This window comes from Dermacentor silvarum, chromosome 1 (genome assembly GCF_013339745.2).
Source record: "Dermacentor silvarum isolate Dsil-2018 chromosome 1, BIME_Dsil_1.4, whole genome shotgun sequence".
NCBI lineage: Eukaryota > Metazoa > Arthropoda > Arachnida > Ixodida > Ixodidae > Dermacentor > Dermacentor silvarum.
In genome coordinates this window covers 15,953,335-15,971,874 of record NC_051154.1, presented here as the reverse complement: position 1 = coordinate 15,971,874, position 18,540 = coordinate 15,953,335, and the positions used below count along the sequence as shown (strand labels likewise).

Below are 18,540 nucleotides of genomic sequence, written 5' to 3'. Positions count from 1 at the left end.
TTTTTTTTAGCCAAGTTCGCTTCAATAAACTGAAATGCCTCTATGTTTTAATCGATGCAAATGCAGACCAAGTGCATTGAAAAGAAGAAAGCCGGTGTAGAGCAGCACCTGCCTCTTCGAAGGTTGCAAAACGATACTTAAACTACAGCTTCAAAAAGTTAGAGGTTGCAGTACAGCCAAAAGAGCCAGCTGGATGTGTGTATATACTATACTTTTCTAAATAAATCTTTAGGGGTATTTTTGGTACGGGATAATAAACATGGATTTATTTATCTCACCCGTTCCGCCGCTTTTCTCCCCCACGCACACTGAACAGTGACACACCACTTTTTCGCTTGTCACCGTGCTGCAAGGTGCTGCAGAAGAGAAATTCCCTTGAAAAAGAAATGTCCACCTGTTCGTGCACGATATTATTTCATTGCAGACCCTTTTTTTTTCTTTTTTTTTTCTTTTAGGGCTTCATTCTGTTGTTGGATTACAAATGCAGCCGGTGAAGTCTAGAGGCGTAAACATTTCGTTTAATTTATAGATTAAAAATAAGTTAGTTTTGCGGTGCATTCCTATTTGAAGTCGCTGAGCACAGCAGAGGCATGCTTCGATGAAACACACCTCAACAAGTGGATTTCTCAAAATATGTAAAATTTGTATTACAGCATAGTCGGAGAAAAAATGAGTATTCTGAAATAAGTTGCAAACTCTTATCCATTACGGTTGCGCTATCTCTTCACTGCCAAATCTGTGGCAACTGTTCTTAATGCTTTTTCTCTGGCATAAAGGCTAAATTCTATTTGCGTCTTTCACGTGGGCGTCATTTGGTACAACAGCAAGCTTTTGGACTCATAGACAAATGCATTTAAAACTGCCATAAATCGTGGAAATATTCAAAAGCGAAATATGCGTCCGTGAAATTTGAAATCGCCCAGCGGTGTTTTTTCAGATGACAATCAATTATGTTTTAATGGAATGCTTGCACGTTCTTTACGGAGTCACCTTATGTTGACATTTCGCAGTCAATGTGCCAGTAGCGGTTTACCAGTAAAAATAAAAGGTATCTCTCACATTATCGACTTCGCTGAGTAGAAGAAACGGGAAAGGTGTCGAGGGCACAAGCTCATATTTTGTTCGCTCCAAGAAACTCGTTTACTGTTATGCCTGTTCATTTTCTTTTTCTTACATTGCGTCACCTTCGTTGTCGGTGGGATATTTTTTTTTGCTTCTACTCGGCGAGCTCGCAGACGTCAAGAGCTTCCTAACGGAGCGGTGCCGCCCCTGACGTCTTTAGCGACCGCTTACTGGCAGGTGTCGGAAGATGTGCGCTATATATCTCTGCCCCGATGAAAGCGTCGCAAAAGAGAAAATTCTTGATTTGTCTCGCGAAATCTCACCGGGAGTGCTTTGAGCATGTTCATGCTGTTTTCTTTCAGGGCATTTTTGTTGTTCTTTTGTTTGCTTTTTTTTCGTAGAAACTTGTTCGCTGGTTGCACAGCCTGTATTCGAACCCTTTCCTAGCGCTATAGCATAACAGAAAACATCGTTATACTCGATCATTTGATCAGAGGACTGCAAGAAAATAATATCGTGAACAGGTGGACATTTCTTTTGCCAAAAATGTTCTCTTCTGCAGCACCCTGCCGCACGGTGACAAGCGAAAAAGTGGTGTGTCACTGTTCAGTGTGCGTGGGGGAGAAAACCGGCGGAACGGGGGAGATAAATAAATCTATGCTTATTATCCCGTACCAAAAATACCCCTAAAGATTTATTTAGAAAAGTATAGTATATACACACATCCATCTGGTTCTTTTGGCTTTACTGCAACCTTTACCTTTTTGAAGCTGTAGTTTAAGCATCGTTTTGCAACCTTCGAAGAGGCACGTGCTGAACTACACCGGCTTTCTTCTTTTCAATGCACATGGTCTGCATTTGCATCGATTAAAACATAGAGGCATTTCGGTTTATTGAAGCGAACTTGGCTAAAGAAAGTGCTGCAAACCCTGTTTGCCTTTGGAAATAAGACAAACAACGTAGCCCTGGGTTTCGCTCAAAACGCAACCGCTATACCACATTTCCCATCTAACGTGGAGCAAATAAAAAAGTAAAATAAAATATAAGCGAAGCCTTCTGTAGGAATAAAATCAACTGCATGCTTGTATGACCTCCTGAAGGAGCTTCAAGTGTTCTTACGTTCTAACTTATTCGTACCATGATTAGCTAACAAACTTTTTACCTATTACCTTTACGGCGACAAAGTCAATGCAAGTTTTCTAGAGTGCATATGAAAACACTACTTTCAGTTGTCTGCAAGTCAGTACCTTTTGCGTAGACCTTATCTTTTTCTCTTGCTTAGAAGAAAGCCTCCGAAGTCTTTAAAAGGCCGATTCGGTTTGCAACTTTAGCACTACCATGGCTGTGTTTTAAATGTGTTCTGATACCATCGGAAAGCGGCGATCGTGAGCAGGGGCGCTATAACGTAAAATGATTCCAAACTGTTTTGATTCCAATTTCTGCAATCAGCGTCCACGATTGCCTCCACTTTAAGGCCACTCCCAACTTCGCCTGTCTGTCACGCGACGTCACGAAAACCACGATAGCTCACCATCTGATATAACGTCTACACACTGATTATGCATGATTAAACCGCACAAAAGAAAAATAATCATTCCTGATTCGACGCCTTTTCACCATTAGCCCTCTGCTATTGGTCCAATGTTTTTTGGCTACGCCCACTTCGCCTGTCTGTCACGCGGCCTCGCAACACCGCGAAAACTTACCGCGTCAAAGTGACGTGTACGCGAAAAAAAAATGCATTAATATGCCGAACAAAAGTGGAATTTTTTCTGAATAGCAACAGACTGCCCTGTTTCGGACGGAATAGAAGATTGCGGCCCGCCGATCGCTCAGGCCCTCGCTACTCGCACCTGCCGGTGAGCATGTATTTATTTGCGCATGATAAACCTTTTTGCGTGGCAGCAAAACGTTATCGAGCCCTTTCGGAATGCATACGACATCGCTCTGCCAACTCTTCCTTGCTGAGGATCCGTTTTAGCGGCATTGTTATCCTCCCATTGCACGCCGCCGCGATTTTTGACCAGCCACTGCAAACTAAGGCGAAGCGGACCAACCGGAGAAGCCGGCACCACCCTCTTCATGCGGTTATCTATTTTCACTGGGCTGGCTCGGCCCCATCGAAACCCTCTCCACTAGAGCGTGCTCCTTGCCTCTTGTCAGCCAATTAGATAAGAAAAACCGCTGAGTGCAGACAATGCTATTGGTTTTGAAAGCGAACAAAGGTGACCTCCTATAAAAGCGGAAATTGTTTGATTGGGTTGTTCAGACAACGCTGCGGGTCACCGCCCGATGCTTGCGTTGGTGGTTAGGTAAATTTGACGTCAGGAGTTTATAATCAAAATAGTTTGGAATCATTTTACGTTATAGCGCCCCAGAGGTGCATAACGTAAGCTATTCCAAACTTTTATATTCCATTCCTGCAATCAGCCCTCCAGGATTGGTCAAATTATTTTATGGCCACCCCCCCCACTTCGCTTGTCTGTCCCGCCACGCCAGGATAATCACGAAAGCTCCTCATTTGATATGACTAGTACACAACGAGTATGCATGATTAGACCGAATAAAAGAAACTATTTGTTTCCGATTTCATTCATTTTAAGCATCAGGCCTCAGCAAAGGATTAAAATTTTCGGGCTGCGCCCACTTGGCCCATCTGTCAGGTGACGTCACAAAACCGAGATAACTCACCACATCAAAGTGATGTGTAAATATTAAAGATGTATAAATATATTTAACAATACAGTTTTTTTTTTTCGGAATAGCCGGAGACTACCCCGTTCGGAAATGAGTATAAGAAGGCTGGTCGCAGATTACTCTGGCACTGTCTATTCGGAACTGCCGGTGTGAATGGACTTATTTGCGTTTAATAAAAACTTTTGCGGGGCAGTATAACGTTGACGAGCCCTTTCAGCACGTACACGACGTCGCTCCGTCAAATGTTCTTCCTCAAGACTCCGTGTTAGCTGCATTTCCGTTGCACGCCGCCGCGATTTTATATCAAACACCAAAAGCTAAGCACAGGAAAGCGTGCCAATCGCAGACGCCGACACCACCGTCCTCATCAGTTTATCTACATTCACTGAGCTAGCCCAGCCCCATCGAAACCCTCTCCACTAAAGTGTGCTCTTCGCCTCTTGTCAGCCAATTATATAAGAAAAACCTATCAAGTAAGGCAATGCTGTTTGCTTTGAAAGCTAACAAAAGTGACCTGCTATAAATGAGGAGATTGTTTCATTTGCTTGCTCAAACAACGCTGCGAGTCACCGCCCGATACATGCGTCGGCAGTTACTTAAATTTGACGTCAGGAGATTGAAATAAAAGCAGATCGGAATAGTTTTACGTTATAGGCCTCAGGACGCCATAGGCACTTAATTTAAGCTCCGCGAAAGCTGAAAATATAACCTAATTCCATAATTTATCATAATTCATTGGCCTTACAACGCTCACTAGAAAACATTTTCAGAGTAATAACTAGAGACGACTGGGAGCAGCATGCTGTTGGTCGCAACTCTCTACCATAGTTGCTTCTAGATATATTTACGTGGATCAGAGGGCAAACGGCGCTGGCCGATATCTTAATTGACATTAAGAGCGAAAAATGAAGCTGGGCAGGCAATGTAATGCGTAGGATGGATAACCGGTGGACCATTAGAGTTACAGAAAGAATACCAAGAGAAGGGAAGCGCAGTCGAGGCCTGCAGAAAACTGGGTGAGGTGATGAAGTTAGGAAATTTGCAGGCGTAAGTTGGAATCAACTAGCGCAAGACAGGGCTAATTGGAGATCACAGGGAGAGGCCTTCATCCTGCAGTGGACATGATGATGATGATGATGTTGATGATTTTTCACGTGACACCCCATATGTACTGCAGTGCGTGTCTTTCATGAGCCATTAGCCTCACCTTCGTTGTGTAGTCAATTTAAGGCGCCAAACTTAACGAAATCGCCTGCTGGTAGTGAAAAATGGCAATGCGCACAGGGCGAAGCTTTTGCTGAAAGCGAGGAAAAGCAAAGTAATTGGACGCTAAGCGCTAGAACTCTGTGGCTTAGGCAAGTATTAGTGTTTGCAGGCTTTAATAGCATGCCTGCGAAATTGGGGGTGAGGGAGTGGTGAAGAGCACTGTGGCTTAACCTCAAACGTTTATTTGCTTCGACAGCGTGATCTCGGTTAGGTTTCGAGGCATTGAAGTAATGGCGCCCAATATAAAACCCGACAGTGGACTAATCTACGACAAATATGAAGGACGTCAATTCGTAAGGTGATGCTTCTTGGGGTGCATCAGCTTTAAGTGACTCATTTATATGACTACGAAACTGTTCCAGTTGTGCTAAGTGTCGTTCTTTTTATTCTTACTCCTTTTTAGTCTTTTAATCGCACCTTTTGTAATCTAGCCTACTAAACTGCTGGTAAGAACCCAATCTTTCCATTTTTCATCAGAAATAAATTTCTCTTAACCTCTGTTTATTGTCTTCCTTTTCTTATAAAAAAGGTTAGAAATACACAGTATAGGAGATTCTCCGCAAATTGACAACATATTTGGCAGTGCTTTTAGCGTTAGGTGTTCGAACACTACCTTGTTTTGAACATACAGCCCACATGAATAATTAAATACGGACGAGACAACATGTGTATCTACTACAGTGACATAAATACAGTGCACCCCTCTATATATTCTGATACCTAGTGTCTAGATACGAAACTTATGATTACCGTTACGAAACGTACAACCTTTCTCAACACGTACACAAACACGCTTCCTCCGCACAGTGCAGCAACTTGACATCAGTTAGCGGTGTGACGTGACCTGCGTACTGGCTTTCTCTAACTAGTTTCTAAAGAAGTGCCGCGCGGAGAATTTGCAGCAGCGCTTTCTCGTTACATGTCCGTCGTAAAGGTGCGCAGTTGTATTTCTCAAACCGAGATGTTTCTTGCTTCTCCCGATATATGCTCAGCGCGTAGGCTGGCGCGCCTGTTCCCGGCCGGCCGTTTGCTTTTCGTTGAACGATACGTTCGTATGACGCTCCCAAGTTTCTAGTGGCAATCCCATCTCCGCTCATTAGCTCGGGCGCATGATCTTCGAGGAAGCGCCGGGGCGCATCTCGAACACCTTCCGTGTTGTTGGAAAACAAAGCGCGGTAGTTGGAGCGCCGTCGACAGTGCGTCTCTCGTGTGAGCGGTTACGGGGAAATCGCGCGACCTCGGGAACCGAGACGGTGCGCCCCGTCTGCGCTCCGGTGCGCAACGGCGGGAAACGTGAGGCATCGATCGACGCTTTCCGAGGGAATACGCTGAGCACGCAAGAACTCCATCACCTCGCCCGCAAGGCACAAACTCAATTTACCTAGGCCAGGTTCACTCATCGGCACGCCTCTGTTGTTGCGCCTTCCTCACGAGTGCCGAAAGAGAAAGGTGTAAGTCCGTGACACGTCGGGGAACACTTCTCAAGCTCTGGTCGTCAAGTCATTGTTTGTCTGAAAAGAAAGAAATAAACCCTATAAGCCAATTAGCCCCGCACACGCGTGTGCAAATGTAAAAGCGCCGTCTTTCCACCATTTCATTGCCAGCGTTGTTCAGGCGAAACAATGCCATTGAAATATATGACGAGAAGTCTCAGGTATGACTATAGGTGCGTCGCGCAGGTAAGGTAGTTTTGCTTCCTGTAGTAGTCATTCGTGCAAGTGACATGGTGATTACTCAAATCAACTCAGGTGTGTGACCTCGGCGTCTGTTTTCATTATGCGTGTCTCATTAATTTGAGGTACATTATAATACCAGCCGTTGACTACAATAATATAGACAGTCCAGCAATGACCTCGCTGATGAAGCTGCTAAAAAAAGCACACGAAGAAACAAATATTGTTTCTATACTTTAATCGAGGACTGACGCAGCCCAACACCTAAGCAAATTATGCCTCATATGAAACTGAAGAATTGCACGCACCTGACTTCACTCACCATCGGTTGCATTCACTCGACCATTCTCAATGCAACTGCGCCGGTTACCTGGTTACCTGCGCCGGTCACCAAAGTGAAGAAGCAGTAATGTGTCGTTTACGCCTGGGTGTTTGATTCACCAATGCATTCTCATTTTTGAATGAAATGACCGATACGATACGATTTCTGAAGCCTGCTTGACTGTGCGACCATCTCTGATAATGAACGCAGAACTTTCACGACCATGGCAATATCAAGATTGTACTTTCTCTCCTTCTCTTAATCTTTACCTCCTTTTCGGCTTCCCGCAGTGCAAGGTGTAGTGACGTGGCCCCTCGTGCACGTGCCTCCAGTCATTGTGTATGTTTGTGTGTGCTAGCCACCATGGTGGTGATGATGTATTGGCATCCCATTCGAAACAGGGCGGCGACAAATAGTCACTTAGCCTGCTTGAACTAATCAAGTTATCTGCAGGAGTCTATTGATCTAGTATTCTACCTATCTCTCCGTAATCTTTTCTCGCTTCTTTAAAACCTCTATATTAACCTTGCATAGCTACCTATGCCTGTAATGGACCCGGTCCTATCAATTTTTTCCTTGCCTTTTTGTTTCACCAATACTCCAACCAAGCGCAACATGCGCAGAGAAGCATCACCACTCGGAGCTCTCAGTAGTCCGTCGTCACCTGAACGGTCAGCCATACGCCAGGCCAGTATAACTCGCGTCATGTCATCTTTATCTTGCATCCTTATACCCCAGTTATTCTTAAACCATTCAGTTCACACAGGCCAGCCAACTGGGCTTGGTCCTGGTCAAGCTCCCTGTCTTTCATTTATCCTTATATATCTCACTCCACCCTTAAAGGGCAGCTGCAGTGTTTCTTTTTTACGAATTTCACATCCCCTTGCATGTACCCTCTCCTTCCACACACACACACACACACACACCCATACAGGCGCATACAAACGCACACACACCCATACAGGCGCATACAAACGCGCGCGCGCGCGCACACACACACACACACACACACACACACACACACACACACACACACACACACACACACACACACACACACACACCACACACACACACACACACACACACACACACACACACACACACACACACACACACACACATGCACACGCACACGCACACGCACACACACACACACAAACACACACACACACACACACACACACACACACACACACACACACGAATACACGCAAATACAAACGCACGCACGCGCAGACACACACACGCATACAATCACGCAAACATACGCACACGCATGTACACACACATGCGCACGCGCAATCACACGCAAGCACGCAGATGGCTGTGAGCCACATATTAGTCGTAGTGCGCGCCCATCTGTGGTCTACGTTATAAAACCTGAAATCACAACATACCTTTAGATATGCCTGTTGGCCATTAGGTATGTGCAGCAGGGTGTGTGCCACTGTGGCACAAAGGGTTCCGGAATCCTAAATATGCTTAAATATGTGTCATATTCTATGTGCATGCACCCCTCCTCGATATATTTTCCTCGACAAACACCAAACGTTGCATTCGTGCTCGTGACATATCTGCTTCGACGTCTGACAGTGTGCATCCGCCTGAATTGGTGTTCACATTTCGGCAAAGCTGGGGAACAGCGCAGTACATAAACAATGCATTATATTGCATGCTTCACAGGATGAAAGTAAAAGCAATTTTATGCGTGGCGTTTTGTTGTATAGCGTTTAATTAACTGCTAAATATAGTCTGCTATTTCGTGCCGAATAGCACCGCTGACATTGAAATCTAGCTAGCTCTCAGTCACACCGTTTGGTACACGCGACCAAAGTGACCAGCAGAACCCAGAATATACATTTCGTCGGCATCTGCAAATTAATAAAAATCGCAGGAGTAACAATTCAAAGCCTCCTTTATTCTCAGAAGTGCAAGTTTGACTAGTTTACGCCGAGAAATCATTGTCTGGAGAGGGACGCCCCGGGATCCAGATTGAGATGAACTGAATGAATGAATAAAGCCTTTATTTTAAGGAAGGGGACGGCTCTAGGCCGCTGTTGGGGATTAGGTGGGAAAGGAATGTGGGTTCCCGGATTGTTGGCTGAGGCACATCTTCATCTTAGTCTTTGATCTCCCGCTGTATGCAGACTCGGGTGCATGTTCAGTTCCGCCGCTCTCGCACGGGCTGGTCGACCCCTTCTACACTACTCGAAACAAGCCACTCTGTCTGCCATAGGTCGCAATGGCTTTCTGTGTTTCAGGGTTAGTTTGCATTCCAATTCCTAGTGTTCTAATGTCTCCGTGCAGTAAATGTTGAATGTTGGATCTCCCTTGTGAAAAAGCTGCACAGCTCCAAATAAGGTGTTGCAAGTCTGCTCTGCATGACTCCTGACAATGTGTGCATCGGGTATAAGTGTTCGCAGTCGTAGCTTGTCTGGCTTGGTGTCATTTATCAAGTATGTGTGGTGTGTATGCAGCGTTGGCCATAACCTTGTTCAAAAAAACCTCTTCCCTGCGAGTAAGCGCACCCTTGTCAGACACATCTACTGGTGTAGCTTATAATAGTCTCCGTTTACTGTCTGCTTTTATTTTAGTGCGAATGTAATGCATCAGTGCTCTATTAGGAGAGCCTTCGGCCAGTATCTTTAGGTATGGATTTTGGTCCGCGGGGTTTGGCGAGAAAATGGAGTGTGGGGAGTTGTACAGTGTAATCAAGCCCACCCGCTTGCGCGGCAACTGCGGGCGCGGCTGCGTTTCCCCCATCCGTGCCGGTGTGCCCCGGTGTCCATATGATTTCAACATTTGTCCCATTGTCCTGTATTCTCTTTAGCTTTTTTCTGGTGTCGTTGGCCACAGCATCATCTGTCGTAGGCACCGTTAATTCGGCCACCGCTTCGTACGAGTCAATAAGGATCCGATAATTATTTCGCACATTCTGCTGTACAATGTCTCCCATGTCAATGGGAATGGTGTCGCCCGCTCCCCATATAGCTAAAAGTACTGCGTGCAAGGTTGCACCCCCGGGAAGCTGACATGTGTGATAGCCATTGTGTTGTGGTGCAGATGTGCTAACCCAGGCCATGCTTGCCATGCCGTTTTTGATTGCAGCGTCCGCGTAGATGTCAATGGTGTGATGCGGCGTTCTTAGCTCCAATCTCTTTTCAAATATTTTTCTTGTTTGCGCGTTTCGTCTGGCGATAGGGCGTTGTTGGCTCCGTATGCCCAGTGGTGCTTCCCATTGTGGCGTTATGGTCGCGTCCGCGGGCTCTGGCTTCGCATGGACTTGTTTATCCCATGCCATGATCTGTTTTCCCTGAGTCGTGTTTTCCAACCGGGATCGCATGCGAATTCGTGCTTTATTTATTATGTCCCGTATGGGTGAAATCGTTACCAGCTTGAGCAGGTCCTCGTTCCTCGTGTGATTCGGTAGCCCAGTGATCGTAGGAGGGTGGCCCTGTGTAACTTTTCGATGTCGCCGAGGTCTCGTTCAGAGAATTCGTACACGGGGGCTCCGTAAATAATCCTTCCAAACGTGACTGCTTTTGCAAGCGTTTGGCAAGCTTTCTTACGCGCTCCGCCATACTTGCTCGATATTCGTCTAACCATGTGCAATAGCGGTCTCCATTTTTGCTTTAGTGTGCGAATCCATAGCTGGGGGCTGTTGCAGCTAGCAATCTGTGCTCCGAGGATCTTAATTTGTCCATTGGTCGACGTAATGTTGCTTTGGCCGATGTGTAAAGTGATCTGCTTGTTTACATTGGTACTAGATACATAATCTCTCCAGCCATCTGGGCCAGAACCTCCCCCCCCCCCCCCCCCCCCCCCCCTACGATTTTGCTTACCTGCACATGTTTGTCGCTGTCTGCGAGTGCCTTTTCCAGATTTTTTCATTTGTATCTTTCTTTTCCCCCATCTTTCATAATTTTCCCTTCCCAAGTCTAGCATAGCCAATTGGGCACGGCCTTGGTTAAACTCCCTGCCTTTCCTTCTTGGTGTCTTGTCGCTATTTCACGAATATTAATTCATACTGCAAATTCATATTCAATAAATTCATACAGTTCATACAAATTCATACAAATTCATACATTCAATAAATTCATACATAAATTCAGATCAATAAATTCATACAGCAAAAAAATAGAGCCAACCGGAGCGTAGAAGGCTCTGAGATATGGTATTTTTCAGCATGAAGCCGGAGTTAAAAAAAAATTGTGGCAGGGAAAGACACCTAAGATTTCCAACCTAGACTGCCTAGCGTTGACAAGTGCTCAGATGCATTCGCTACCTTTAAACGGAACGTCGCAAGTACATGTCGCACGCTATCATGCCTCCATTTAGTATCCGATAAATTTAAGGGGGAAAGTGTGTAGTTCTCTTCCGCTGTTGTTAAAGCGCCTGGTAGCATGATGGGTCGTGGCTCGCCTGTCAACGCTGAACGATGATTCTTCGCTCAGAGACGGGATTAGAGGAATCAATCACAAGAGCCGGAACATATTAAATCAGGCGCAATGTTTATTTTATTTCTCGATACAACTCTCCCCAATTCCGGCCGCGACGTCATTCGTTAGCGCACCAATTGACGCCTTTATTTCACTGATAAACATTTACGCCTAAATATAGAGTAATCTATCATATGTATAGGTATCACATAGAATACAACATATACTAGTACACTATATTCAATATTTCCAGGCTTATCATAAGACCCTGCACATACGAAATGCGAGTTCATGATTGAGGTCATTGGCCAGAACTTAACCTTCAACGGCCCGATCTACCCATGACGGCGTCAACTGCGTTGCCATTCCTCTTTCGAGAGCCGACGCAGCGAAATAACTTTCCGCGCTTGCGCGTGAGCTAATAATGATGCAATGGAATTCATCCGATTTCACAAGTGCATGCCTTCATGCCCTGGACCCTAATTTACAGCTCCGTATTCCGTTCAACCTTCCACGACGGGACTGCACACTTCTAGTCCGTCTATGGCTTGGAGTAGCATTTTCAAAGGCGTACTCCTTTCTTATCGGAATGGCCAATAGCCCACTTTGTGAATTCTGCGGGTATAATGAAACAATCGCACACCTTTTTTGTGGGTGCCCTCGTTTCAACCCACAGAGAGCAGCTCTCTCAGCGACGATAGATCAACTGGACAAACGACCAATAACAGAAAAGAACATCCTTGGAAACTGGCCTACACAATCGACGGCGCGAGCCGCCCTGAAGGCACTGCTGCGTTACTTGAAAGATACCGGACTCAGTGACAAATTGTGACTCTGCACCGTGTTACGTAGGATGAACGTTCACACTATGCAACACAAGAACGCCTTCGCAGACTGCGTGACAGTGCCCACAGAAACAGTTCTGTTTTGTGCGCGTGTGTGATTTTCTTTTCTTTCCTTCCTTTTTTTATTCTTTATTTTTATTTTTTTTTCTCTCTCTCCTTTCGCATATCTTTACCCCTCCCCCGGTACAGGGTAGCCAACCGGAGATAACCTCTGGTTAACCTCCCTGTCTTTCCTTTCCCTTTTTCTCTCTTTTTTTCTTCAACAGTGCCACAATTTAGTCATTTAAGCAATTTTACGATAGTTAACTTTTCTTATCGTTAATGTATTTACCATTTCTTCACCCTTCCTAAGCCGGACTAAATGATTTCAGTCTTACGTACGGTAAGAATTATAGGTTTTCTCAAGTCACTGTTTAATGCGTTCTGGTATTTTTTTTTTTTGTAGTCACTAACTTTAGTACTTACACGTACGTCACGTAAACGCTCTGGCGACGGAAAGGTAAAATAGCCTACTTAGGACAGATTCAATGAGGCATTCCACCTTTGACAGCCAGACGTTGTGACCACTACTCTTGTTTCTTTTCAACGTGTCTCTTTTATTTTTTTTCTACAGCCTTGGGTGCTATACGCAAGTCATGCGCAGTTAAATAAATTCTGAGGTTTGTATCACCCTCACCGAAAGGCTGTAACGGCAGACAAGAAAGCGAAGACCTCATCGAAACGTGGGAGGCCAAGCTCGTCTCCGAGGACCTGGAACAACAACGACGCCTCGTCGCCAGGGCCAAGGAAGCGGTGAAGTCCAGCGGGCTCCTGGAATGAGGAGACTTCCAACCTAGAGTAGAACCTGGGCTTTTCTCGGGATACTGTTTCGGAAATAAACGTTTATTCCTCCACCATTCACGTGCCAAAACCACGGTCTCATAATGAGGAACGCCGTAACGGGTGGCTACAGAATAAGTTCGATCAGCTGGGGTTCTTGAATGTGCACCCAATACACGGTACACAATCGTTCCTGCATTCCGCCCCCATCAGAAGGCCGCCGCCGCCGCTGCCGAGATTGATACCGCGACCTCGAGCTCAGTAGCGCAAATTCATAACCACTGGAGTATACCGCGGCGGGTAAGCGATGTGCGTGACTCATTGTTCACCTAAAGAAGACGTGCATGAAATGTTTAATCAAAAGTTACTATACATGGAGGCAAAGATAGATAAGCTTTTGAGAGTGAAAATATACACTTCGGATTGCAGTCGCTTTCATGAAACCATGTTCTCACAAGCAGGAGCACTCGAGGGTGGCGGAAATAACATTGGCATTATGTACTTGTAAAGCGTTTTACGCTATGCGCAGTAGAAGCAGGCTTTAGCAATTCGAAATGTCAAAAAGAGAACAAGAACATAAATTTGACACACTAACCTAGTTCCATAAACATGTGTGTGTCCACTACGTTGGTTACAACATATGCAAGGTGAACTGTATCAACTATTCATTGCTTTGTCGGCAAGGCTGAGTAACCAGAAAGCACTAAACTGCGGACGCGAGTTTTACGTAAAGCTATTCCGCAAGTAGAACACAACGTTGTAATCTTTCATTTGTGGCCGTGCAGAAGTTGTCTACGAAGTCTGTTCACTTTTTTTTAGGTGAGTGTGCATCATGTAGCACTTTAAGTATCATACTTGTTTTGGTTTCAAATCCCAACCAGTCTCTCTGTAACTAGACATGGGTATTGACTTATGTACTACCGACGAATAAAGTTTACGGACCAAGGGAACTAACAAAAATCTGAATATCTTCGCAAGCCTCAAAACGCAGCCTGGTATTCCCATTTCCAGCCTCTACTGGTATATGCGAACAACATTGTGATGTACGGTTTTACTGGCTACTTTTGAAGGCTGCTTGGATATTTAGCGTTTTCTGAGATCCCGTGGTCCGTAAACTTCTTGCTCGATAGTATATACATACCGGAACCGAATTGGTTGTTTCATAGGGCTAACGAGACAGATTCGTTCAAGTTCGCCAGTTTGGCTCCGGCCGGCAATATTCTGCTGTTCTTTGGGTCCAGGCAGTCGACTGCTCATCGCCTTGTTCTGTCTGTCGCGCATCATCGTTCGCGCCGGAGATGTTGAGACTAACCCAGGACCAGACAAGATGGACCAGTCACTAAACTTGGTTAGAGATTTGTCGTGTTCAAACTGAGAAATTTCAGAAGGATATAACAAGTAAACTGAAGGATGTGCAGGCACGCATCACAGACGTAAAAAGACGAATGTCGAGTCTGGAAAGGCTACCTAAAGATATGGACAGTCTGCGGGAAGTTTTCACTGTCCTGAGCTCAGTTCTAGAGGAGGTAAAAGCTCACCTCATGCGTTCCGATGGCCCCGTTGTAGGCTCAATCCTTGAAGAAGCGAAAACTCATCTCAAGAGCTCCGACTTAAGACAATTAGTGCACGCTGATATTGTTGTCGACGATCTAAGCAATGAGTTCAGACGAAATAATCTTACATTTAAAGGCGTGCCGGAACAATCAGCTGAAAAATCGGACTACACGGAGAAACTTAGAAGCGAGTTCATTTTAAGTAAACTTGGCGTTAATGTAAGGGAAATGGAACACGCTCACAGAATAGGTCAACAAAAGTTGACATGAATCGTCCTGTTGTAGTGAAGTTTTTGCAACATAAGGGCAACATTCTGCACAACGCCTCCAAACTTGAAGATCTTGAATCGCCTCGTGTTTTGATAGAAGATTTCTCACCTCAAATTCAGCTAGTAATGAAAATGCATCGGGACTTAGCACGTACCGAACGTAAACCTAACGAGGAATACAGGTTGGTGTACGATAAACTTTGGCTCGGAAACAAGCTGTACACCTACAACAACTCGAATAAAAAGGTAGTTCTGCTGCTAAGGCGAGACGTGTCCCACAATTGCTTGACCCAGACAGCAGTGTAAAAGTAGAAACTTATCCCTAATTGTGTCAAATTTCAGAAGCCTTTATAATAAACAGGACCACTTGTGTTCGTTTATCGAGGGCTGTTCTACTGACATCGTGCTTGGCACAGAGTCCTGGCTGTCCGATGATATGGCTAACTGTGAGATGTCGCTGGCAAGCAATTGTTTAGTCTTTAGGAATGATAGGACGGCCTCTCGGGGCGGCGGCGTAATTGTTGCTGTGAAAAACAACTTACACGCTGATGTCATTGAAACAGAGCCTGGGATTGAAATTTTGTGGGTCGCGCTACAGTTGTCATCTTTTGTAACCTGTGCTGTCGGTGCGTGTTACCGCCCGCCAAGCTCGCCAGTAAGCTTTAACGAAAAACTAATGATTTGCTTAGCTTCATACATAGCAAGTAACCGAAGTCTCCAATATCTTTGGCGGGAGTTGTAAATCACCCGGGTACAAATTGGTGACGTGTGCACCCGAAGTTGGTACAGGAAGAATCAACTGCCAGGAATTTCTCGATGTGCTGGCTTTGTTCAATTTGACGCAAGTGGTTTCTTTACTACCACGTGGCGATGCTATTTTAGATCTTGTACTGACTACCCAGCCGGATCATGTGCTTGTTCATGTTTTAGACACTATCAGTGATCATAATGTCCTTCATTGCGAATACACTCTGGAACACAACAAAACTAGAAAAGCCAAAGAAAGTAATCTACGACTAGACGCGGGCGACTGCTGATATGATTTCAAACGATCTGTTCTCTTTTTCTTTGGAATTTTTGCGCAGCTTGTCGTTTCGCAGCACTAATGGAAACTGACTTCTTGTTCAAGAACAGCTCATTGATCTAAAAGAAAAGTATGTACCTAAATTTGAAGTCACCTCGTCAACCAAAAGTGCATGGTTCAACTCGCATGTGAAGTGTTCCATCAATAAGAAAAAGCGCCTTTACTCGAAGGCAAAACAGTCGTCCTCTGATGGTGATTGGGAACGTTACCGTGAGCAATCTAAACTATGTAGAATTGAAATCGAAGCGGCCAAAGGTAAATTTTGAACAATGATATAACACTTCTAAAAGAAAATACTAAAAAATTCTGGAAGGTAATTAAACCCAAGCCCTCTTCATCATCCCAAGTGTCAATATCCAAGGACGGTGTACGACTTTCACCATCAGAGGTTTCGACTGAATTAAACGCATCTTTTGGTTCCGTATTCACAGAAGAAAATCCGATCCCCCCGAACTTAGCTTCACCACCCTTGAGTCAGTCATGGATGATTTAATTATAACCCATCAAGGTATAGAATGCGCAATTGAAAAGCTCCTTAATAACTTGGCAACTGGCCCGGATGGTATCCGCACAAAACTTCTAAAAATAACAAAGCCTGTTATTTCTCATATATTAGCATCTGTTTTTCAGCTATCAACTGAAGCGGAATCGTGCCAAATGCCTGGCAAATTGCGCATGTTATTCCTATATAATAATCAGGTGATCCGTCTGTTCTTTTAATTACCGGACAATCTCACTAATAAGAATACCATGTAAACTTCTTAAGCACATTATACCATCTGTAATTTGGAAATATCTATCAACTAATAACTTCTCACCAAATCAGCATTGTTTCCAGTGAGGCCTTTCTTGCGAAACTCAGTTATTTGAACTAATAACCGACATTCATGAAGCACTTCATAGTAAAATAAATATCGGTGCTATATTTATAGATTTTGCAAAAGCATTCGATAAGTTCCGCCATAACCGTCTAAATATGAAACTTACCACCCTAAACATTAACACTAAGATTTCTAATTGGATTGCTAGTTTTTTGTCCAATCGCTATCCGCCTATCTTTGTCAATAACACTTTATCATCATCAATAAAGCTAAAATCAGGCGTTGCGCAAGGCACTGTGCTGGGGCCAATCTTATTTCAAGTTTATCTTAACGATATTAATAACCACTTGTAATCACCAATCAGACTATTCGCAGACGATTGCGTAGTATACAGGCACGTTTATAATAGTGGCGGTGTGAGTGCACTGCAATCTGACATCAATCAAATAGCGCACTGGTGCCAACAATGGCAGATGGAAAAAAGTGTCTCAAAAATGAAGTATATAAAATTTACAAGATAGTATCCCCGAGCCGCACTCTTACATAATAAACAATGCGGTAGTCGAAAATGTATCTACACTAAAATACTTAGTGTAGATACTAGGATTTATTAAACGTAACTTGCACTCTGCCAACCCGTCTACTAAACTTGTTGCATACGTAACCTTAGTTCGCTCGAAAATAGAATATGCCACCGTTATTTGGAACCCTAGTCAGTTATACCTAATTAACAAACTTGAGGCCATTCAAAATAAAGCAGCCCGCTTTATCATGGGAAACTATTCACGCTTCCATAGTGGGACAGCTATCAAAGCCTCATTGAATCTACCCACACTAGAAAAGCGAAGGCTTATCGCGCTGCTCTCGCACTTTCATAGACTTTATTTTAGTGATTTGCCGTTTATACATTCGCAAATCAGACCAGCCCATCTCATTTTTTCGCGCTTGGATCACGCGTATAAAATACAGCCCATGTTTGCGCGCACTAACTTGCTTCGTAACTCACCACTGTTTCTTGCAATTTATCATTGGAACAGGGTGCCAAGCGGTGTTGTAACTGTACGCGATCACGAATCATTTCGTAATGCATTGAAGCACCTGTTCAACGTAGAGTTGTAATTCAGCTATATTTTCCGATGCCTTGTTATAACAACGTGTATAATGTCATGTCGCACCATTCCTTCTAACACTTGTACTATCATATACGCGTATATTGTATTTTGTATTACATTGCATTGTGTTGTATCTTCGTGTTCATGTTGCACGCGAACTTGTTGCGCTTTTTAGTTGTAGTTTGTGAACGTAACACCAATGTATTAAAATCACCCCACCCCCCTATGTAATGCCCGCAAGGGCCCTTAGGGTATATGAATAATAAAAAACTGTCAGCCCTTCCAATGGGGTGGAGATGGAAGACCAGCGAAGCTGTACTATGGTGGGAAATATGTATTTCCAATTATGACTATTAAGATTTGATGGTGTAATTGGTTATTTGAACTATTAAAGAATGAGGAATATATATGATCCGGTGGTTTTCATTTATTTAGTGACCACAGGAACCATGGACTTATGGTCGCTACGGTACACCGCCATAGGGTGTACGGCAAAGGTTGGCACGTTCTTCATAAACGCGTCACCAACGCCGCACGCGTTTGGTGCGAACGCGGGAAAAATGCCGCCGCCGTCG

The 18,540-nt window shown here is 44.4% G+C and overlaps 1 protein-coding gene across 1 annotated transcript in view; it reads left to right on the top strand.

The window, feature by feature from the left end:
- Positions 1-13,126, top strand: part of LOC125942686 (trichohyalin-like) — a gene marked incomplete at its 5' end in the record, with an annotated part of 29,454 nt that extends 16,328 nt beyond the window's left edge. The window contains one exon of the mRNA XM_049660950.1: positions 13,003-13,126. Within this exon, the coding sequence (XP_049516907.1) occupies positions 13,003-13,126 (124 nt within the window). The remainder of the gene's footprint in view (positions 1-13,002) is intronic.
- Positions 13,127-18,540: the final 5,414 nt, after the last annotated feature.